At 41.3% G+C, this 23,975-nt stretch overlaps 1 protein-coding gene and 1 long non-coding RNA gene across 8 annotated transcripts in view; one reads left to right on the top strand and one right to left on the bottom strand.

The window, feature by feature from the left end:
* Positions 1–658: 658 nt before the first annotated feature.
* LOC131838946 (uncharacterized) lies at positions 659–14,751 on the bottom strand. 4 transcript variants are annotated; one of them, XR_009356752.1, is made up of 8 exons: positions 14,554–14,751; positions 13,956–14,149; positions 9,897–10,142; positions 9,698–9,798; positions 4,853–4,960; positions 2,709–2,918; positions 1,397–1,543; positions 659–921 (listed from the first exon to the last, which is right to left on the bottom strand). It is a non-coding gene; the product is annotated as an uncharacterized LOC131838946 (long non-coding RNA). The 4 variants fall into 4 exon arrangements; XR_009356755.1 differs by lacking the exon at positions 13,956–14,149 and having other exon boundaries at positions 660–921; XR_009356754.1 differs by lacking the exons at positions 9,698–9,798; positions 9,897–10,142 and having other exon boundaries at positions 666–921.
* A 442-nt stretch (positions 14,752–15,193) lies between these two features.
* Positions 15,194–23,975, top strand: part of SMCO2 (single-pass membrane protein with coiled-coil domains 2) — a 30,253-nt gene continuing 21,471 nt past the window's right edge. Inside the window, exons 1-4 of one of the 4 annotated variants that reach the window (XM_059185841.1) lie at positions 15,194–15,567; positions 18,202–18,270; positions 20,649–20,786; positions 23,194–23,311. In XM_059185841.1, the coding sequence (XP_059041824.1) occupies positions 20,659–20,786; positions 23,194–23,311 (246 nt within the window). In that variant the 5' untranslated portion in view covers positions 15,194–15,567; positions 18,202–18,270; positions 20,649–20,658. The remainder of the gene's footprint in view (positions 15,568–18,201; positions 18,271–20,648; positions 20,787–23,193; positions 23,312–23,975) is intronic. The other 3 variants (XM_059185844.1, XM_059185840.1, XM_059185842.1) reach the window with 3 other exon arrangements.

Below are 23,975 nucleotides of genomic sequence, written 5' to 3' on the forward strand. Positions count from 1 at the left end.
GGAAAGCCTGAATCTGCGACAGGAACTCATCAGTTGAAAACACTGAATGGCCTCTGAGTTGCCCTCAGCATCAGATGTAGCTTCTTACCAAGTCTTGCAGAGCCTGCTTCATGTGCTTCCGGCTCACTTGTTTGCTGTTGCCTCTAGTCCGTGTCAGGCTGGCTCACCTTGTCATGACCTATAACCCAGGCTTGCTGGATCAATGGCAGTTCCCTGAAGTTGATCTTGCTCTTTTTCTCGCTGAGTCTTTGCGCATTCCTTGTCTTTCCTGGGAAAGTTCTCCCCAACACACCTCTCCACCGGGCTAACATTTCCTTTCCCTTTAGAGCTTTACAGCTAAGAAGTGTGAGCCATGGGCCAGCAGCATTAGCCTCTCCTGTTAGAAATGCACAAGCCTCGCTCCAAACCTACTGAATCAGAACCTATATTTTAATAAGATCCCAGAGTGAAAAAAAAAAATCCCAGAATGATTCATAATTACCTCAAAATTTGAGAAGCACTTTTTTTTTTTTTAAGCTCCTAGAGGTATTTTCTCTGGATTGATGTTTTTGATCCCCCAAGACTCAGGCAGGTTCCTCTCCTCTCTGTCTGCCTGGTAGTCTTCACTAGCAGCTAACACACTGCACCTGTGTGCCCCATTTCCCACTGGCCCGTGAGCTCTCTGCAGACAAGACTGTATGTTTATTTATCCTTGTATTCTTTACAATAGCACAAGACCTAGCCCATAACAGATGCTCAAAAATAGTTGTTGATTAAATAAGAGCTTTTTATAAACATGTATTTATTTATTTATTTATTTATTTGAGAGAAAGACGGAGAGGGTGGGGGATGGAAGAGGGAGAGAGAGAATCTTGAGCAAATTCCTTGCTGAGGTGGGGGAGCCTGATGCAGCGCTCGATCTCGCAACCCTGAGATCAGGACCTGGGCCAAAACCAAGAGTCAGACACTCAACCAACTGAACCACCCAGGAGCCCCTAAATAAAAGCTTTTGGAAATAAGTAGAGAAAGCATTAGCTTTCCAGTTTAAAGAGATTGGGACTAATTCCTTCTTTGCCGCTTACTAGGTGTAGAATCTTGGACAAGTGACTCACTTTTTAGAACTTGCTAGCCACTGGTAAAATGAGAATAACATCAACTATTCTATAAAGATGTTGTCAGGATTAACCCTATAATACATCTAAAGTCAGAACACAATGCCTGCCACATCAGAATTGCACAGGAAGTGGGAGTGGTCTTCTCCCTTAGTTCTCCCAAGTGGTCAGACTTGACTGAGTTTACTAGAATACTACTCATTGACATAGAAAGACAGGCTGTACTTGAGCGACTGCCATTTTTCTTCTTGCTCTTTTTCCCACTGCATAAAAGCAAAAACAAGTCAATAAAACTGAGAACTGACCTGGAATCAATGTTCTTCTCTGCTTTGTGTCAGAAAAACAAAACCCAAACTTGGGCCATCAGACATGCTGGTCTTTAAGGATCTACACAAGGGATCCCAGCCAGCTTCTGGGACCCCTGGGCTTCTTCATTTCTGCCCACCAGTGTCCTAAAGAAGAGTAAATAAAGAAACTTTTTATAATGTGATTCAAGGTGGGGCAGCAAACAAATGACCTATAAGCAGAATCTTCTGCTTTAGATATACTAGCTGGAGGTTAAATTTTCCCCTGAGAAAAATTACCATCTTTTTGATAATTCACCTCAAGGCTGCTCCTACATCCTGTACCCTTATTCTCCAACCACAAGATTCTAATCCCCTCAGTGTCTGGCTCCCAAGCTTTTTCTAATAAATGAGCTAATAAGGACAGAGGGGTGAAATTATCAACACCAGAACCAAAGGATTAAAACAGCAGAGTGGATTGAAAGAGGAGGCAGAGAAGGCAAGGAGGGGTACTTTTCATCTACTGCAGATTTGACAATATGTTGGCCATAAGACCACCCCTAATCTGGGCTATGGGTTTTGCACAGGTCAGAAAACTGTATTACCTGAGCCGAATTCACATTTTCCTGAAGTATTGTGCTAGACTGGCTAAGCTGAAGATTTTTTTTTTTAATAGATCATGCCACCCACACTTCCACAAGAGCAGAATATACAGCTAGAGTGACTAGAATGAACATCAATGTCTGAACGATGTTTCTTTCAATGGATATATACAAACCAAATACTTTGCTAGGATCTCTGCATAAACATCGTTTGGATACACAAACATTTTTTTTTTTAAAGATTTTATTTATTTATTTGACAGAGAGAGATCACAAGTAGGCAGAGAGGCAGGCAGAGAGAGAGGAGGAAGCAGGCACCCTGCTGAGAAGAGAGCCCGATGTGGGACTCGATCCCAGGACCCTGAGATCATGACCTGAGCCGAAGGCAGCAGCTTAACCCACTGAGCCACCCAGGCGCCCCTGGATACACAAACATTTTATGCTTTAGTTATCTTTATCTGTGTAAGGGAAAAAGCAAGCCTTCATCTGTTGCATACTTTTGAAAAATTAATGGGTAGAAACAACTTCACAAGCTTTCTCAGCTACAAAAGCATCTCTGTAAAAAGTAAGTTACTGAAATTAATTGTAAATAATACAGTGTAATGGTTAATTTTAGGTGTCGTCTTGACTGGCTATGAGGTGCCCAGATTAAACATTTTTTAAGATTGATTGATTTGAGAGAAATAAGACAAATGGTGGGGGGCAGAGGGAAAAGGAGATTCCCCACTGACCAGGGAGCATGATGCTAGGCTCAATCCCAGGACCCTGGGATCATAACCTGAGCTGAAGGCAGATTTTCAACCGACTGAGCCACCCAGGTGCCTCTAAACATTTCCAAGGATGTCTGTGAAGTGTTTCTGGATGACATTCATATTAGGATTAGTAGAATCAATAGATTGCTTCCTCCTTTGTGGGTGGGCATCACCCAATCCATTGAGGACCTGAATAGAACAAAGGTGGAAGGAGGAATTAGCCTCTTTTTACTGCCTCAATAAGCTGGACATGGCATCTCATCTTCTCCTACCTTTGGACTTGGATTTACTCCATTTGCTCCCCAGGTTTTCAGGTTTTTGGACTTAGACTGAATTACACCACCAGGTTTCCTGGGTCTCCAGCTTGCACATGGCAGATCTTAGGTCTTCTCATCCCAAGATTTATTATGAGTAATTGGCGCATGTGATTATGGAGGATGAGAAGACCCAAGTCTGCCATCTACAAGCTGAAGACCCAGGAAAGCCGGTGGCATGATTTGGTACACCAATAGGATAAAACACATATATCCTATTGTTTCTGTTTTCTCTGAAGAACTCTGGCTTATAAGACAGGAAACTGCTTATTGAGGTTGTATTGAAAGACTGACAATAATGAGGCTCCTCTCCCTGCTTTGCCTTCCTGGGAACTTCCTGCATAGAAGAAATTTGATTTAAAATATATTGTGCCTTGATTGAGTTAAGTATAACTCGAGAGGATTTATGCAGATTTAGGTCTCAACTGGTTCCCTGAAGGGGGAAATGTTAAAACCCCTGATATAAATCCACCAAGTAATCTACCAGTAACACAAATATGTCCCACTGTCCTCTGTGCACTTTGTAATTCCATTTCCCTGGCTAGGAACTTCTATTCCTCCCACAGCAGAACCACAGGCTCTTAAAAAATCAGTCTTTCCCCTGAACTCCAAGAAGACAATGGCCCATTTGGCTTAAATGCCTGACTGACTACCTGGGTGTCACATCTCTAGACAGAATTTTTCAGGCCAGAGTACCTGGCTCCATTGCTGCCTCTTGCCTCTCTCTCACCTTTGTCTTTCCCTTTATTGGTCAGTTTTGGCTCCCAGCCCCTTCTCCAACCATAACAGCCTCTTCAGGCAATCTTATCAAATGCAGCAAGGAATGAATTATGTGGACCTCATGCAGGGACACAGTGTTCATCCCAGGCTCAGCTCCATTCATTTTAGGAGAGAAATCTGTAGAGGTCACTGCCCCAGGCAGTCTCAGCCAGTGCTGACCCAAGGGCCACTCGAGGCCATTGAGCCTTTCTCTGGTCCTGATTTAGGCTTTATGGCTTCCTTGAGTATGAGACAAGTACCCCGTTTCTTCAGTGTCGGCCAACCCCACTCCATCCCACAGCTCCACCCCTGCGGACCTCGCTGGCTTGTCTGATGGGCACCACATGACCTGACCTCTGTTTCTTCTGATGCCTGGTTTTCACTGAAGCACTTGTGTACTCATCATAAATGGGTGTTATCAGTTAGCTGAGTCTTCTTGTCTAGATAAGTCTGTTAGATTCTAACACTACCAAGTTTAGGACTATTGTTCCAGTATACATAGCAACCCCCCCCACACACACACCCCAGAGAATCTATACTTTAGGTCTTGTAAATTAGCATAATCCAGAGCCCTCACAGAGAGAAATAGCACTAAGTCTGGAACAGGGAATTCCTTAATTATGGAGGAGTTATTAAAATAATGTTTATTAGTGAAGGAGTACTCCTGTAGTTATTTAAAAACGGCACTTCAGGCAAATTAGACTGCCATATAAATAATAATGAAATTATAGCCAAATGGTGAGGTAAAATGGGCTACATCTTTCTAGGTAGAAGTTTCTTGGTATTTTTGTATTACTGGCTTCATACAGCTAAGTACCCCCAATGAGATGTCAGCAAAGGAGATTATCCTTATAGGGAAAGAATCACTGTCCTGAATGATTCCTTGGGGAAATTTTAGAACCTTTATGAAACATTGATATAGTCCAAGGAATTCCAGATTTTGATATGCCTTATGAACAGCCACACTGAGGCTCTCAATCTTTTCTCACATGAATCATAGTAAGATACCAATACCTGTCATTTATTTTATTGCTAAAGATAGCTACTTACCAGTTGCTCTTTCTTCTTCTTCTAAAGTCTAAGATCCCAGTTGATTCTCATTATTTGTGTATAAAGTCTCTGAGAATGCTGCAAATTAGCAAATACGGGATAGTTTTCCTAGGTAGAATCCAGGGTTAGTTTCATGTGAGCTTCTGGTCACATTATCATCAACCGATCAATATGCAACTTTGTTTTTCGTGTGCTTCTGTTTAAAGATACCATATTTAATGAATATTATTGATTCATTAACATTGAACCAGCAGCCAACAGCACTATAACTCATGACTGAATTATGCTTCTTTAATGCATGTTTTTTTCTCTGTAAAGCATATCACAGCCTCCTTGTATAAAGGAACACTAGACAGCACTTTAACACTACACTTGAAGGCCACCATTTTAAACCATGAAATCACCAACCAAAAAAAAAATCACTACTGTAATTATTGGCACCATCATAGACTGCAAAAAGGACACTTTATAGTATGAGAGCTGAAACAAGAAGGCAGAACACCACCTTGTCCCTCCTCAGCTTGGAACATGTCAGGAGACTAAAAGTTTTCAGGGCTCTGTGAAAACCCACAAAGGATCACAAAATACCAAGAGTTTGATTACAAATAAACTTTAGTGAGTAGGTCAATTCACAAATATGGAAATTGTTAAAAATGAAGACTGATTGTATATTCTTGGTCCCCAGACCCTCTCTCTCTTAAGTATCCTCATTCTTGGGTTACTCGGTGGATTACCTCATGGATTTAAATGACTTGGGCTTCTAGAACCCTACTGGGTCTGCTTTCATGAAGCAAAGTCCTTAAGGGGATCTTTTCCTTCACCCCAGTTCATCATCTAATAACCCATCACTCTCTGCAGGGAACACTTGTCAGCTAGCAGGAGTCCGAGTAAAATTCAGTCACATTTAAGAGTTCATGGCTGATATGATACCGCTTCCAGAGATAATGATAATTTTGCAAAATCTGTTTGTTCCATAATCATATGGAATGGAACTTTAGTAGGATTTCAGAGCGGTCGGTAGATAATAGAGGAAATGAAGGTAAGGAAGGCACATTTCTGGTATCATATCATAAGGGAGCACTTTCTCTGGGAATTAACGTTCCCCTCCTAGGCCTATGGTTGTAACACATGTCCTGGGAAAGCCCGTGATTCTGGACTTGTTTGATGTCAACAATCTCAGAACATGAGAATCCACTGCCTACTCTTCCTGAAGTCCCTCTGATTATTTCAAGCTTCCACCGCAGTGTACAGGGTATTGGCACCAAGTTTTCAACCAGGCTGGGGCTGAGCATCTATTATGCTACAAAAGACGCCTGGCCTCGAAAATTTCCCTTCCGGGAGCTGGCTGGACAAGAAACTGAGTCCAGGACAGGCTTGCAAATGTGGTCAAGATTCTTTAGCACAGTTTGGGGCTGCCACCTATTGTTTAAAGTCTTATCGTTTCAAAAAGATGACTCTAGGGATGTCTGGGTGGCTCAGTTGGTTAAGCAGCTGCCTTCAGCTCAGGTCATGATCCCAGCGTCCTGGGATTGAGTCCCACATCGGGCTCCTTGCTCAGCAAGGAGCCTGCTTCTCCCTCTGCCTCTGCCTGCCATTCTGTCTGCCTGTGCTCGCTCTCCACCCCCCCCCCTCTGATAAATAAATAAAAAATCTTTAAAAAAAAGAAAAAAAAGATGACTCTACCCAGAGCCTGCAGAGATAAAAGCCACTGCCCCGACCCATGCTGGGAAATGTAAGTGCTCTTTCAGTGGCACTGTACACAGCTCTGTAAATCTATACTTTGGAGTCAAGCCCAGCAAGAGATCGAAACATTCCCTTGTAGGTCCTCCCTGAACAGCAGTCACGCATGTTCCCACATAAAAGAATGGCCAAGTTTGCTCCTGGCAGCTCCCCACCTTGGAGAATTTCAGAAATGCCTGTGGCCTCACCAGAATGAACTGTTTGAATAAAAGGAGGTAGAGAGCATGAGAGGAGACTGGACGCTGACTGATTTCTTGGTCTCTCCTTCCTTCCGCCCCACCCCCCACCTCCTTCGCTACAGATGTTTTCCCTGGGCTTCTATCAAGACTTCTTGGCTTACTCTTTGGCTCGGTCCCCAGGAAAACTGTATTCAAGTAAGGCAAATGTTGCGTGAATGAAGAAGAGAGACTGCCTTTTCCTAGCTAAGTAACTGTCGTTTTGGTTTACTTTCCAAGTAACACTGTTGATTTTTTTTTTTATAATTATAAAAGTTGTCAGGCTTATTGCAAAAAAATGTTGAAAAATGCAGATAAGTTGGGGCGCCTGGGTGGCTCAGTGGGTTAAGCCGCTGCCTTCGGCTCAGGTCATGATCTCAGGATCCTGGGATCGAGTCCCGCATCAGGCTCTCTGCTCAGCGGGGAGCCTGCTTCCTCCTCTCTCTCTCTGCCTGCCTCTCTGCCTACTTATGATCTCTCTCTGTCAAATAAATAAATAAAATCTTTAAAAAAAAAAAAAAAAAAGAAAAATGCAGATAAGCAATGAAGCAAATGACAAAAATCAAGTAGATCCCACTACACAAATATAATCATTGTTGACACTTGTTTTCTCTTATCCTTTCTTTGTGAATCAGTATGAATAAATATGTTTCCAATGGGATTGTATTGGATATAATGTCTGTATGCTGCCTTTTTCACCCATTTGGCTATACACTCTACGTATTTTCCATGATATTACATATTTTCAGACAATCATTTTTTAAAAAGTAAACTAATTATTGAAATGATCATATAGTTTTTATTTTTTCTTTTGTTGATGTGATGTAACACATTGATTGATTTGCAAATATTGAACCACCTTTGAATTCTGGGAATAAATCCCATTTGATTGTAATGAGTGATTCCTTAAAACATACTGTTAAACTCTGTTCACTAATATTTTGTTGACAATTTTTTTTTAAGATTTTATTTATTTATTTGGCAACAGAGTTCACAAGTAGGCAGAGAGGAGGCAGAGAGAGGAGGAAGCAGGTTCCCTGCTGAGCAGAGAGCCCGATGCGGGGCTCCAGCCCAGGACCCTGAGATCATGACCTGAGCTGAAGGCAGAGGCTTTAACCCACTGAGCCACCCAGGCACCCCATTTGTTGACAATTTTTGCATCTATGTTTATGAGAGAAATTGGCCTGTACTTCTCTATTTTGTAGTGTCTTTATCTCATTTTGTTTTTCAGGTAATGCTGGCCTCATAGAATGAATTTGGAAGCTTTCTTCCCTCTTCTATCTTTTGTAATACTATGAGAAGAATCAATATTAACTCTTCATTAACTGTTTGGTAGAATTCACCTGTGAAGCCATCTGGTCCTGGACTTTTGTTTGTTGAGAACTTTCTGATTACATATTTAATTTCATTGTTAATAATAAGTCTGTTCAAATGTTCCGGTTTTTCCTGATTCAGTTTTGGAAGGTTATGTGCTTCTAGAAATTTATCCGTTTCTCCTAGGCTGTCCAATTTGTTGGCATACAATTTTTCTTAATGTTCTCTTGAAAACAAATTAAATATTCAAGAATGGGAAGAATGGATGGTTAGAATATGGAAGTTGATCATATGAAATATTATACAATAATTAAAAGGAAATGTAGAAATAATTAAAAGGAAATGAGGAAAATGTACAAGACTGACCTAGAAGGTTCTGAGATGTATTGAAAAAGGAAAGCATGTGGGACATAATACACAGTGTGAGCACAGTAAGATTATATTAAAAGCATTTGAATATGGGGGCACCTGGGTGGCTTGGTCAGATAAGTATCTGACTCTTGATTTCAGAATCGTGAGTTCAAACCTCATGTTGGGTTCTGCACTGGGCAGGAATCCTACTTAAAAAAAAAAAAAAGCATTTGAATAAGTAAGGTAATGTATATATGAGTACATGAGTATCTGGAAAGACTCTGCATCAAAATATTGATGTCTCTGAGGAGAAGAATGATTATAAGACAAGTCTTCTCATTTTTTAGTGTATGTATTTTTATAGTTTTAATTTTTTATTTTATTTTTTATCATTTTATTTTTATTACTTATTTAATTTTATTTTTAAAAATTTTACTATTTTATTAATTTATTTTTATAGTTTTAATTTTTAAAAGATTTTATTTATTTATTTATTTACTTGAGAGAGAGAGAGCAGGATGAGGGACAGAGAGAAAGGGAGAATTTTAAGCAGACTCCACACTGAGCACAGAGCCTGCCCTGGGGTTCGGTCTTATGATCCTGAGATCGTGACCTGATGCAAAAACAACTGAGCCATCCAAGTGCCCCAAAATCATAGCTTTTTTTTTTTTTAAGATTTTATTTATTTATATGACAGAGAGAGTGAAAGAGAGAGAGCACACAAACAGGAGATGGGGGAGCAATAGGCAGAGGGAGAGGGACAAGTAGACTTCCTGCTTAGCAGGGAGGCCAATGTGGGGCTCCATCCCAGGATTCTGGGATCATCACCTGAGCCGAAGGCAGATGCTTAACCCACTGAGCCACCCAGGCACCCCCAAAATTGTAGCTTGAAACAACTTAGAATTTCATCCTTGTAGTCAAAGGAATGCCAGAGCTAGACACATCCATATCACTAGGGTTGCACAGCCTTTCTTTCCAAATGTCTTCCTGATTTCTGTAGAAATTCCCTACGATTATAGGTAAAGCCAAAATCTGCTCATGATATATTAAATAAAAACTCTAACTAGAACTCTTGGTTAAACTTAACATGTAATACTTTCTTGTTATCTTTTCTTGGAGGAGGGTAGGATGGCTCATGTTTCAGGTAGGGGATGACTAATCTGCATTCTACGGGAGATCCTTTTTGCCATTAGCAGAAAAACTATATTTCCTTCTTATGGCTTACTTTCTTGGGCTTCCAAAATGATTCCATTTTTCTCATTCTGTGTCAATTGAAGTGTTAAATGCTTGAGAGACGATTTTGTACGCAGAAAAGATGAATTGCATCTGTCATGCAAAAGGGAATGAAATGAGTCTCAGAGGGCTTGTCTCGGAAAACCCACACCCATGCCCAGAAACCACTGCTTCATTTCCTAACCACTTACTTAGAAACCATGTATTCCTTTCTAAAACGCTGCCTGAAACTGCTGTGTTCCTATAGCGTGACTTAGGTCGTGGCATGTCCTTTCACAGGAATCCTTGTTAATTCCCCACCGCCGGCAGGCTTGTCTGCGTTCCTTCCTTTCTTTCCTCTTCTCTGAACTTTGCGCTGGACAGAAAATCACAAAAATTCCCACTACTCCAAAATAGCCACTTTTAACCTTCGGATGAACATCCTGCAAGTTATTTCTCTATTGAAAAGAAAAAATATCAAGATGGCTATAAATATGTATGGACATAAATGTATATTTCATCCTTGTCTTCTTTTATGTTTAATTGATTAAAACATCAATTAAATTACAGCTGAATAAAATACAATGAAATTTGTCTGGAAAACTATCTCCTCATCAAATTCTGTTTAAGCTCCAACTCCTTGCACTTGCACGCCAACATATTTAAGACAGGACCCATTCCCTAGAAAACCTTCTTTCCTCTTCATCATTTATCTGAACAACCTTTGATTCAGTCACATTTCTGATGGGAAACTCTTTAAAAGCATTAGAATAGCCACCGATCCTATGTAGGCATCCTTCCAAGAATCCTTCTGCTCTGCAATTCTTTTTTTCTTTTTTAAAGGTTTTATTTATTTTTTTGACAGAGAGAGCATGCGTGCACAAGAGCAGGGGAAGTGAGAGAAGGAGAAGCAGGCTTCCCGCTGAGCAGGGAGCCTTATTCAGGGCTCAATTCGGCACTATGCCATGCCGGGACCCTGGGATCATAACCTGAGCTGAAGGCAGACACTTAACCAACAGAGCCAGCCAGGAATCCCTGCTCTGCAATTTCACAGCAATTCTATAAATGTCCCAACTCTTGCCATTCAACGTATATTGAATGTTACTGTTTTCATCTTTTGCTAAGCTGAAGGGTAAAGACAGCCTTGGACATGCTTTCTTACCCCGCCTTACTTAGCACAGTGTCCTAGATTCAATAAGCAGCTGATAAATATTTGATAGTAGAGATGAGGATGCTGTTACCACCATATAAGAGGACTTCACACTGATGTTTTATTCCCAAATATCTGGAGTAGATAAAGTACGCATTACTTTACCCAATCTTTCTGATTCTATGTGTTCTCTACCATTTCCTATAGCTCCAAATCTGACATCACTCTTTTTTTTTTTTTTTTAAGATTTTATTTATTTGTTTGATGGTCAGAGATCACAAGTAGGCAGAGAGACAGGCAGAGAGAGGGAGGGGGAAGCAGGCTCCTCGCTGAGCAGAGATCCCGATACAGGGCTTGATCCCAGGACCCCGAGATCGTGACCTGAGCCAAAAGCAGAGGCTTAACCCACTGAGCCACCCAGGCGCCCTCTGACATCACTCTTGTTTAGGGTCTAATATGAGAGTTTAGGTCTTGAAGATCTTTCCTGAATATCAAAACACAGTAGTTTTCCTTCCTTCCTTCTTTCCTTTCTTTCTTTTTCTTTCTTTCAACTTTTTCATTCTTTACAACAGTGAGAATCATTTTATTAAAGGGCTGGAAGCCAGGGGCTTCCCAGATGTAGGATGAATAATGCTCTTCTTATCCTGGAGGTCAAGACCTTCACCACCTGAGGTTTCATATATTTTATTCCTCCAAGCTGTCATTTCTCTTTTTCAGTGCCTGCTGTGTTCCAGGGCCCAAACCAAATGCTTTATACACAATCACCCCGTTTCCTATTCACAATAAGTCTGTGAGGTAGACATTCCTCTATTTTGTTCATGAGAAAAGGGAAGCTCAGAGATATTAAGTAACTTGCAGATATCTCTCTGTCCTGGCAAAGTTTAGAAAGAGGCACATTCAAGGCAGATTGTTTGATCTAACTACTGGTTTGGTAACAATGTTAGAAAGTGAATTAAACTATTACAAAACCCTCCATGGAAAGGTACTCATTAAAAGGTTCTGATTAATAAACACATATTTACTCCTTTGTAGGTTTAATTCCTAAAATCTCTGGGTTCTCAATGAGGCCTTTTGCCAATACATTCACAGTGTAGAGTTTTCATGGGGATCTAATGCTTCCCATCTCTTTTTAAAAATTCTATTTACTTGAGAGAGAGACAGATATAGAGAGCACCAGCAGGGAGATGGGCAGAAGAAAAAGGAGAGGGACATACAGACTCCATGCTGAGCATAGATCCTGACATGGGGCTCATCTTAGGGATTGATTCCAGGCCCCTGAGATCATGACCTAAGCTGAAGTCAGACACTTAACCGACTGAGACACTCAAGTACTGCTCTAATGTCCTTCTTCAGTAAGTGCCATATCTCAAGACTTGCTGGGCTACAGGTGGCCTGGTGATGGGCAAGGGGGTTCAAAAGGGATCAGAACAGAACCTCTTGCTGGGATGGAACTGATGTTGGGTAGCTTCAGGCCTTGGGGGAAGGTGTTTTGAGCATTTAGAGATTAGTTCAAGAAAGCTGCCCAGTCATGATATCCAAGATACAACAACAATGGTGGGGGGCGTGCCCTGTGATGTGGTTGCTACTGCTTAGAAAACCTTCCTGTGTGCCTGGAACTTCACTTATATCACCTATAATCTTTAAAAAGGATTTCCTGAAGTGTGGTCCATGAAACACAGTGCTCTGGGCATGAAAAAACCTCTGGGATCAAATAAGCGTGAGAAACAAACTGCACTATTTCCACTCCACCAAAGAAACTGGATTATTAAAGTAAATGGAAAAATAAGCAACCAGGGTGTCTGGTTAGCTCAGTCCATTAAGTGTCTGCCTTTAATTCAGGTCATGATCCCAGGGTCTTGGGATCAAGTCCTACATCAGGCTCCTTACTCAGTGGAGAGTCTGCTTCTCCCTCTCCCTCTGGCCCTCTCTCTGTTCCTTCTTACTCTCTCTCTCTCAAATAAATAAATAAAATATTTTTTAAAATAAGCATTCACTCCACCAAAGAAATTACATTATTAAAGGCTCCAAAAATACAAAAAAAGGGCAAAAAATTTTGTAATTAAGCCATATTGAAAACATTTTAAGAATATGTAATGAACAATAGAAATGGGTAACTCTAGTTGTCAATATTTTAAGAAATTTTTGTTAAAAGGAGAAAGCAAAGATGGTAGTTCAAACACACAGAAGGAAGGAATGTTTTTTTGCAAGAAGGGAAGTATGACAAGGTTTTTACACAGAGCAAACAATAATGCAGAGACAGAGCTTGAAGTTATGTGTCCATTTCCTCAAAGAAATTGCAAGCTTCTTAGGGGAATGCCAAAAAGAGTTTCTGAAATTACAAGAGAATGGATAATTAATGGAAGATAATCCCCAAGAAGGATAAAGGGTCTAATTCAAGGGAGCCTGAGGAAGGAAAGTGGAAAAGTACTTTCTCTGAGCTCCAAGGGTTTGGGAGAGGATGGGGAAAGCATACGTATGTTCTGAGTGGAGAAGAGGTTACACAGAGGAGCTGACTGGTGGTGGAGAGCCCTTCCTTCAGGTGGCCATGATGTAATGCGGTAATGAGGGAGGCTGGGTCACCGCTCACAGAGGGAGCTGGCTGCATTTTGGTAGTGGGGCAGAAAGGGGAAAGAACCAAGGAAGACAGAAAACAGCGGTTGGCCCCATATGTCTGGGAGGCAACAAGAGATGTGTAAAGTTTTCTGAGTAACAGTGAGAACCCAATGTGAAGAGTAGTCATATTTGGTGGTGCTTGAGGATGTGGTCCCGGGAGCCAATATAGGTTTGGGTTTGAATCCCTTTTTGAAAGATGGTAAGAATTGGATTAGGTAATACATATAAATGACTTAGAAGAGTGCCTTGCATATAGGTAAGTACTCAGTGTTAGTTATTGTTGTTAAATTTTGGTGGAGCTCCTCATAAGACTGTTGTGATTTTTTCCTTTTCTTTTTGTCTCCTTTAAAAAAAAAAAGAAAGAAAGAAAGAAAGAAAAGGATTTTATTTATTTATTTTAGAGTGAGAGCACAAGTTGCGGGGAGGCAGGGAGCAGAGGGAAGAGCAGACTTCCCCAGGGAAGAGAGCCTGATGCAGGGCTCGAGACCCAGGACCCTGGGATCATCACCTGAGCTGAAGACAGATGCTTAGCCAACTGAACCACCAAGACATCCACGATTTTTCTTAAAGAAACACAGAGTTACTTGGGACAACCAAAGTTATGAGCATCGTCTTGATGTGAGGCAGGAACCCAAGACTGAAGATTGGCCCAGCAGGTACTATAGGAGGCCACAAGGTGAAGGAGTCTGGAGCATAGAAATCCTGGAAGAAGAATGATGAGATATCTGACATTGAGCTTTTAGCTGAGGAAATACTCAGGGTGATGACAAGACCTAAAATATTGACATAGAAAACATGGCTACCATATTTGTATTCATTTTATTCTTTGACAAAATTTTTTTGTGTGCCTAATGCCAGCCACTTGCTTATTGCTGGTGTACAACAGTCAACAAAGCATACAGCCATTGGTGTCTTCCTAGAGTCTTCTTTCTAGCCAGAGCACTAGCAATCATCCAGCAGTACCCTAAACTCCTTCCTTGAATTATTGCCTTAATCTTGACAAACCAAGTTGGCAGATATTCTCAAACACATTTTTCAGACAGAAATTATATTTTACCACAAACCAAATAGCTAATAAATGGCAAAGCCAGGTTTGAAACACTTACCTCATTCTAAAGTTCATGTTTAGAAAAGTTGTTCTGATTTCCTCACCATGCTGCCAAATAATGTTGGTAGTTGCATAGGAAATCTTTAAGAGTTGGTAGCTTAAGACCCTTGATGTCAGAATGTTAGACCCCTCCCATGGGTGCTGAGTTCCCCAAGAATGAGGGAGAAGAAGAGGTACCAAGGAAAATGTGAACTTGGCAACGAAGTCTTGGAAGAAGTGAAAGTGGGTGGTAGAGAATGGTAAGAGGAAGTATGGACAGAGCCATAAAGTAGGAGTAGCTCTGGTTTGCCAGACCAACTGCTTCCTCATTCCTGCTAAGGGGGATGGGGGTTGGGAGAAGTCATGTCCTCTATTGCAGAAGGTCTGGGATGCCTTGTTCAGACAAGGAGGTGAAAGGAGTGGGCACGGCAGAAGCAGCTGAAGTTGGAAGGGCATCCCAGAGCACTGTGTCAGTAGACAGAGGACAGAGGGCTGGATTTCGTTTCTAAAGTGTTGATAGGAGAAGCAAGGAAATTGGGAGACAAGCTGGAGATGTAAGTTAAAAGAATGCAGGAGAGCGATGCCCCCCTGGAACCTTGTCGGAGGGGGTTGAAGGGTCGCATGTACCGCATTCCACGTGGAATGTCAGAGAGGGCAAGTCCAACTGCAAACTCACCTGCCTCGGTGTGTACCACTCATAAATGGCCTCATCTCTGCCTTTGGTGCTGGGGAAAGGAGGATCTGGCATCACCAGAACTTTCCAGGGAAACTTAACTGTCGCTAGTCTACCCCCACTGACTTGAGAGGTTATTTATGATTGCCAAATCAGCATAAACAAGGAAATCACCAGGCATACACATATTTCACAGCTTTTACCATCTCATCATAAACTGGCCAGGAGCCTATGGTGACATCAAATCCTCAATTATTGGAACCAGGCTTTAAAATTTCTGAGAGCCCAAATTGTCGAGCTAGCAGGTACTGAAGAGGGTGGATCTGAGTGGTCAGGCCTGGAAAAAGTCTCCCACAAAAGGTAAGTTACAGATTTCATCAGCTGTCTTTTAAAATAGTTGATCTGTTCTTTTTGAGTAATGCTTGTTCAAATTTGTAATTTTATTTTATTTTTTAAAATAGTTTATTTATTTATTTGAAAGACAGAAATCACAAGTAGGCAGAGAGGCGGGCACAGAGAGAGGGGGAGGCAGGCTCCCCGCCAAGCAGAGAGCCCAATGTGGGGCTTGATCCCAGGAACCTGGCTCGTGACCTGAGCCAAAGGCAGAGGCTTTAACCCACGGAGCCACCCAGGTGCCCCTGTAATTTTATTTTTTTAAAGATTTCTTTCTTTCTTTATTTTAGAGAGAGAGAAGAGACTGAGCATGGGGTCAAGGGAGAGGGAGAGGGGCAGAGGAAAGTGGAAAGAGAGAATCCCCAAGTAGACTCCCAACAGAGTGCAGAGCCCAACATGGGGCTCGATCTCAGGACCCTGAGATCATGACCTGAGCAGAAACCAAGAGTCAGACGCTTAACCAGGTGCCCCACCAAATTTGTAATTGTAAAGGTTTTGATGAGGTTAGGGAAAAGAGGAGGGATTCATTCCAGTTGTACCAAACAATCCTAGAGGCCAATGGTTTAATGTACAGGAATGAAGAGATAGGCTCTAGGGAGAAGAAAACAGATTTGAGTTTCAAAGGTCTAGCGTGTGAATACTTCCAAATTTCAATACATATATGAATCACCTGGGATCTTGTGAAAATGTAGATGCTGTTGAGTCTAGGGTAGGACCTGAGATTCTGGGTGTTTATAGTAAGCTCCCAGATGGTGTTGATGCTGCTGGTCAGCAGACCATACTTGGAGTAGCAAGGACCAAAACTACCTGACTAGTCAGATGTAGCTTCAGCGGCACCTGATGACTCGGTCTCTAGCACATGTGACTCTTGATCTCAAGGTCTTGAGTTCAAGCCCCACACTGTAGATATTACTTTTTTTAAAAAAAAATCCTCAGAAGTTAGCTTGTTTTTAGGGGCGCCTGGGTGGCTCAGTGGGTTAGTCTCTGCCTTCAGCTCAGGTCATGATCTCAGGGTCCTGGGATCTATCCCTGCATCCGGCTCTCTGCTCAGCATGGGGCCTGCTTCCCCCTTCCCCTCTGCTTGCCTCTTTGCCTACTTGAGATCTCTCTCTCTGTCAAATAAATAAATAAAATCTTTTAAAAAAAGTTAACTTGTTTTTTAGGTGAGACGGCTAATAAGGAACCTATTAAAACATATTGGGCATCAAATGTATGTATAATAATAGGATAATTGTCACATTTGTAGCCAAAACATGCAGGTTTAAAACCCTGATTCTACCATTTTCTAGCAATAAAACTTTGGGCAAATCACGGTCTATCTCTGAGTCTCAGTTTCCGCATTTTTAAAAATAGAGGTAATAAGATCTTCCTGGGTTGCCTGACCATTCAGGGTGGGTGTGAGAACCAAAGGAAACACTCAGTGAAAGTTCTTTTTTTTTTTTTTTTTTAAAAAAAAAGGTTTTATGTATTTATTTGACAGACAGAGATCACAAGTAGGCAGAGAGACAGGCAGAGAGAGAGAGGAGGAAGCAGGCTCCTTGCTGAGCAGAGAGCCCAATGCGGGGCTTGATCTCAGGACCTTGGGATCATGACCTGAGCCAAAGGCAGAGGCTTTAACCCACTGAGCCACCCAGGCGCCCCATCAGTGAAAGTTCTTAATAAACTAAGGGTGCTGCATCATCATCATCATCATCATCATCATCACTATTACTATTATTTATTATATTTGAAGCTAATGAAACCTAATAGCTCCCATCTCTACTGTTTTTACTTTGATAGATAGGTAACATTACCAAGTGTCTGCATCCATCTGATACTGTGTGAAGCACAATAAGAATGACTTGATTTGCTCCGCACCACTCTCGTAACAATGGTGATAGTAATGAGAAAAGTCAGACCCAGAACATTAAGATTATGCCTAGCTGCTAAGGGTTGATTGTGATATGAGCTCAGCCTGCCTCTCCAAAACTCAAACTCTTACTCACTGCCTCCAGTTGATTCACTGTAGCAAACACCCATCATCACAGAGGAAGGAGATGGTCTAGAACAGGGGCCAGCAAACTTTTTCTCTAAAAAGCAAGATCCTAAATATTTTAGGCTTTGCATGCCAAATTTACATCTCTTGCAACCATTCAACTCTGTCACTGCAGCACAGAAACAGTCATAAACAATATTTAAAGGAATGGCTGTGGTTGTGTTCCAATGAAATGTTACTTAAAAAACAAGTGGCAGGGGCGGCTGGGCAGCTCAGTGGGTTAAAGTCTCTGCCTTTGGCTCAGGTCATGATCCCAGGGTCCTGAGATTGAGCCCTACATTGGGCTCTCTGCTCAGCAGGAAGCCTGCTTCCCTCTCTCTCTCTGCCTGCCTCTCTGCCTGCTTGTGATCTCTGTCTGTTAAATAAATAAATAAAATCTTTAAAAAAATAAATGGCAGGGTATCTTTGGCCTGCAGGCTATAGTTTGCTGATTCCTGGTCTAGAAAATTCTGAGTTGTTCAATATGGTAGCCACCAGTCACATATGCCTATTTGAGTTTAAATTTATTTAGGTTAAATTAATTTCAATTCCTTAGTTGCATTAACTACATCTCAAGTGCTCAATAGCCACAGGGGCATGGTGTCTACCGTACTGAACAGTATGGAGAAGATTTCCAACCACAGGAAGTTTTAACGGTGAGTCCTCATCTAGATCATCTTTTGGGGTGGAGGAGAAATCCCTTACGGGTAGCTGTGAGGACATGGAAATTTACTAGTTAACCAGCTGTATGACTCTAAGTCAATCACACCATCTCCCAGAGCTTCAGACACATAAAACAGGAATACTACCTTCCTCACCATGTTGTCATGGGAACTAAATCATAAGTGAAAAGCATTGTAATCTACTAGGAGCTGCACGAATGTAAGCCATCATTAGGATTCTGTTATTGAAATAAGAGAAAATGTATGGATGTAGAATTTGTGTAGGTACTTGAAACCAGAGAAGCAAATTTTCTTTTAAATCACCCAATGGAAAGCTATCAGGATGTCAAAGAATTATCAAAATAAGGAAATATTATTTGCACAGTATTCTAATTTTTGGACAGGAAAGAGACATGAAACCAGGCAGATTTTATGGCCATTCATCTTTCAGAGCTTGGATTTGCCTTAGTAATGCTTAACGTCTTCAGGAAACAGATGAAACCGTCCAGATAGGAGCAGTGATAAAATTGGACAGGGCGCAGTGTCTCTCCTGAAAGAGATCAAATTTTTATTCATTTTTGTCACATCCAAAGTTAAGAAGGATGGAGCATCTCACATCGAAGGTTCCAGTCTTTGCCTTTGCTCCTCCTTCATAGCAGCGCCCTTTGTACCACATCCACTGTGGATTCCCACAATGGCCAAACACAAAGCACAATTTTGCCAGAGTGATGGACCAGGCCATTGGCTGCCCAAATGGTTCCATAAGTCTCTGGTTCCCCAAGCCTCTTTCCTCCTACCATTCCTCATCTCAGCCATAATTCACCCTTCCAGGGAAATCCCTGTTATCCCTTCCCTTCCATCAGTCTACAGTCCCCTCAGGCCCTCAGGGATTCTGTCTCTTAAGATCCTCAGGGTCAGGCCACTCTCCAGAGGAGAAAGTTTCCTCCTGTTTGGTGGTGGGTACAATCCTTGTGATTCCTGCTAATAACTAGGAGTTCTGTTTCATATGGATCCTTTCTTACAGCTTTTCATATGAGCTTTCTAGAACCTGTCTTGCAACTCCCCATCCCCTTTCTATTTCCTTTCACCTTTATGTCTCTCACCACTTCAGTACTCACTCTAACAATTCACTCCCCCATCCCCACCACCCACTGATACTTGCCTATCCAACTGGAATGAATTTTCCCCTTCTCACATACAGCTGCTAGTGGTGTATAGTGATTGAACCTTTAGGAAATTAATTTGGGAATATTTTTCTAAATCTTTAAAATTGTATACACAGGGGCACCTTGATGGCTCGGTCTGTTGGGCATCCAACTCTTGACTTCAGCTTAGGTCATGATGTCAGGGTTATGGAATTGAGTCTTGTGTAGACCCCATGCTCAGTGGAGAGTCTGCTGGAGATTCTCTCTCACCCTTTCCTCCTGTCCCTCCCCATCCTCTCTCTCTAAATTAACTAATTAATTAAATTAGAAAAGCATATAAAGTTTGGGGTGCCTGGTTGGCTTAGTCAGTTAAGTGACTGACTCCTGGTTTCAGCTCAAGTCGTGATCTCAGAGTTATGAGATCAAGCCCTGAACTGGGCTCCATGTTGGCTGTGGAGACTGCTTGGGATTCTCTCTCTCCCTCTCCCCCTCCCCCTACCCCATGCGCTCTCCCCCTCTAAAAAAAAATGCAGATACACTTTCAGCCAGTGGTTTTACTTCTAAAGAAGTATCCTAAGGAAATGATAGAGATGCACTGAAAATTACTAAGCAAGGATATTCATTACTATATTATTTATATTAGTAAAAACTTAGAAATAACCTAATTGTCAATGACAGGAAAAGAATAAGACAAACATCAAATTTAGAAATGGAAACAAATACAGCTGTATTTGTATTTGGGCTATCTCTGGTTATCTCCAGAGCACCAATGATTTCGATTTCCTTCTTTCTCCTTTTCTATTTTTTACAATATATATATATATATATATATATATATATATATATATATATATATATTCACACACACACATGATCAGAAAGAGATTATAAAAGTGAAACTTTCCCATCTCCCTAGCCTGGCTCTTTTATATTGCTCTCTATTATTTCCATTCAAAGATTCAAAACACACATTCGTAGGCTCAGACAACCTTCATGTTCACCAGAGAAGTCCTAAGGAACAGCCACTTACAAAGACTTTCCTGTATATATTTGAAGAGAAACCTAAGAGCTTGCTTTGGGGTCCCTTACAATTGATGGTCAGTTTGGGAAGGAGAGGGGTTAAGGCCAAGATCCCTGAAATACGCCTGCTCTCAGTGTGTCAGTGTAGGGGATGTAGTTGCCAATCCTGTGGGGAAAGCCCTCTTGTTGCCATCACCGTCCCTGTAGTGCTCAAGAAATGGCGCTCATGAAGCTAAGTGACAGGACATCTCTGCAGATGATGACAGTTGGGAAGGAACAACAGTTGACTGAGAAAAACAGTGGCTTTCTCCAAAATATGGATGCGGCTCAAGGTGCAAAGCAGAAGTAAGTGAAACTTGGGCTCCTGGGGGCAGTTGCTGTGGTCCTGTCCAGACGCTTGCTTGGGACAGCAGGATGCAAGTAACGAGATCACCAAGTTCAGGGGTAGGGTTGACAGCCTTTTCTACGATTCTTCTAATTTTGACCTCATGAGTATTTTTTGTGAGACACTAAAGGGGCCTACGGTCATCAACCAGATGTACCTCAGCTGAATAGCAATTTATAAAAAATAGCAATTTATAAAAATACTTTGATTGTTTTGTGACTTTATTATCTTCATCTGCACAATATATAAACCATTTACAATACTTTGTAGGGTAGACAAAACACAAAATGTTCATGTAAATATACATATACATTTGTTAGTACATGATAAAAACGTGTTGTCATATAAACCAATAGTTAACAACCTTTTTAAATAGGAAGAAATTTATTAAAGTAAAAGTTTTTCCAGAATCTTAGTATGTAAAAAAAAAAAGCTAGTATGACATTGAAGATGTTTTTAAATGTATTTGTAATTTACCAATAACAGTTGTATATACATATGGAAACTTTGAGCAGCATTTATGTAAGCAAAATTTATTCAGTCTATAGAAATATTTATAGATTCCCAAACCCCTTTCTATGCAGGGTAGCTGTAAAGTGTCCCCCCCCCACCTCAGGTTCAAAACCCACAGACTGGAAACCCCTGCCATTGGCCTCCATTACAACTGACTAGGATTCACTCAGAAGTATACGTGACTGTGTGAGCCTGTATGTGTGTGTGTGTGTGTGTGTGTGCATGTGCGTGAGTATGCACGCCAGAAAAAAACAGTAGTCCAATAGGAAATGGGCAAAGGATATCAGCACCCTTAACATAGAAAAGGAAATATAAATGAGTTTAATACATGCAGGCAAAGAAGCTTAACCTCACTAAAAAAAAACTGATTAAAACTAAAATGAGATACCAGTTTAAGAATATGGGATTAGCAAAGATTAAAAACTTTAGTCTTATATGATTATAGAAAGGAGGAAAAAACAGGCACGCTCATCATTTTTGCTGGAAGTGTATGTACATGGGTTCAAGCTCTTTAAGGGATAACCTGGTGGCATTTATCAAAATTTAAAATATATGTATCTATTGACCCAGCAATTCTTATTTTTAGGGTTACTCAATAGATACACTTGTACACATATACAGTGACACGTAGTTGTGTAGGGATGGTCATTACAACATTGTTTGCAGTAGCAATTAATTGGAAATTAATTAATTAATGTCATATTAACTTCATTAATTAATGAAGATGAAGATGAATTAATGCATCTACATATGCATTAACAAAGAATTCATTCACAAATTAGTGTATGGCCATAATGGATACCATATAACGATTTTTTTTTAAAGATTTTTAAAAATTTTGTTTGACAGAGATCACAAGTAGGCAGAGGCAGGCAGAGAGAGAGGAGAAAGCAGGCTGCAGAGAGCCCAGGGTGGGGCTTGATCCCAGGATCCTGGGATCATGACCTGAGCCAAAGGCAGAGGCATAACCCCCTGAGCCAGTCCCCCCCCCACCATATAACCATTTTTAAAATGAGGCAGGAGCACCTGGATGGCTCAATCAGTTAAGCATCTTACTCCCAATTTTGGCTCAGGTCATGAAGTCAGATCATGATCTCAGGGTTGTGAGATCAAGCCCCACATCCTGGCTCCATGCTGAGTGGTGAGACTGCTGGAAATTCTCTCTTTATCCCCCTTCTCCCACTTGTGATCTCTATCTCTCAAATAAATAAATAAATATCAATAAAATAAAACAAAACGAGACAGCTCTGTATGTACTGATATGAAACGGACACCAAATGCTATTAAAAAAAGAAATGTAGGGTACGAAATAGTGCATCTAATATTCTCTCATGCATATTTGAAAAGAATATATATTTACATAAACATAGCTGCTTATTTATGCATAGAATCTCTGTGGAAGAAGAAAGAAGAAACTAATAAATGTGGTGGGGAGGACATCTGAGGGCTAGAGATCAAGACGGGATCTGACTTATTCCGTTCTGCATGATCTTTGAACCACATGACATTTTTAAACTCCACTCTTTCTTAAAGAGTATTTATTGTTTACTTATTTTACACACATATTTGCACACAGACAGCTACAAAGCTACAATGGCTTTGGAATTTGAGATTGGACTGTTAAATCACTTACGGGTTCAGTCAGCAAATACTTAGGCAGCCTCTCTATTCCTGGTCCGAGCAGCGCGCTATGCTCGCACCATTCCCACAGAGTCAGAGCATCACGCGGGGCAGCGGGGGCTCCTGGGGGCTGGGAAAGAGTCCTGTGTTCTCCCTCTGGAAGTGTTTAGGGCAGGCCTAAACTGTGCCCCTAAGGCACAATAATAGCATGTGTTTTGATTGTGTGGCTTGCAGTTTGCTGAGGGGATTTACCAAAATGGACCACATCTTGGACAGATCAGATGATAAGGACAACACTTTCTCCGAAAAGCCTCAAACTGCCTTCCTTCACGAGACAGAGACGACTAAATGGGTAAGGGGGAGACTTAAATGTCGCAGTGTGTGGAGAGAGGAACTTGATGTCTCCTCATATCTCAACGTGGTAAGGAAAGATCTGAGCGTTTCCTCATAGCAGTCGTAGGGTGATTGGAGCTTGAAACCAGAAGGGAGGTCATGTCTCCTCTGAGGGCTGCTGTTATCACCTGAGGGACTTGCTAACCCTCCCACCTGATGACTTGTGCATTGTATGTTACTTCGGTCCTTGGGATTTGTGAAAAAATGGCGACGTTTTTTATCTCAGAGTAAATTGCCATGTGTCAAGTTGCCCCCCCCACCCCAGATTGTCTTCCAACAGGAGGCAGGAGAGAGATCTAGTTACTCTTCATTCACTCTGAACATCACTCGGGTCTTTGAAATTCAGTCACCCAGCTGACATGGAATGGAGGAAATTTCAACAAACGCCTGAGATTGTCCTGGGGAGCGTTTATATTTTCACCACCATTTAGATCAAAGCAAAGTCATGGCTGAGACAGACCCAGTTTATTATCATTGAGCAAATCTCTCCATAGACTCCCAAGGCCTTTGACCATTCGTTTCAACCAGTCAGAAAAATATAAAGGGAAGATGGAGTGGGACTGTCCACTCCCAGGCTTGTGCAGCCCCAAAAGGAAGTTCAGGATTGATCTTATTGTCTGCTT

The sequence above is a fragment of the Mustela lutreola genome, chromosome 8 (assembly GCF_030435805.1).
Source record: "Mustela lutreola isolate mMusLut2 chromosome 8, mMusLut2.pri, whole genome shotgun sequence".
In the NCBI taxonomy this organism is placed as follows: domain Eukaryota; kingdom Metazoa; phylum Chordata; class Mammalia; order Carnivora; family Mustelidae; genus Mustela; species Mustela lutreola.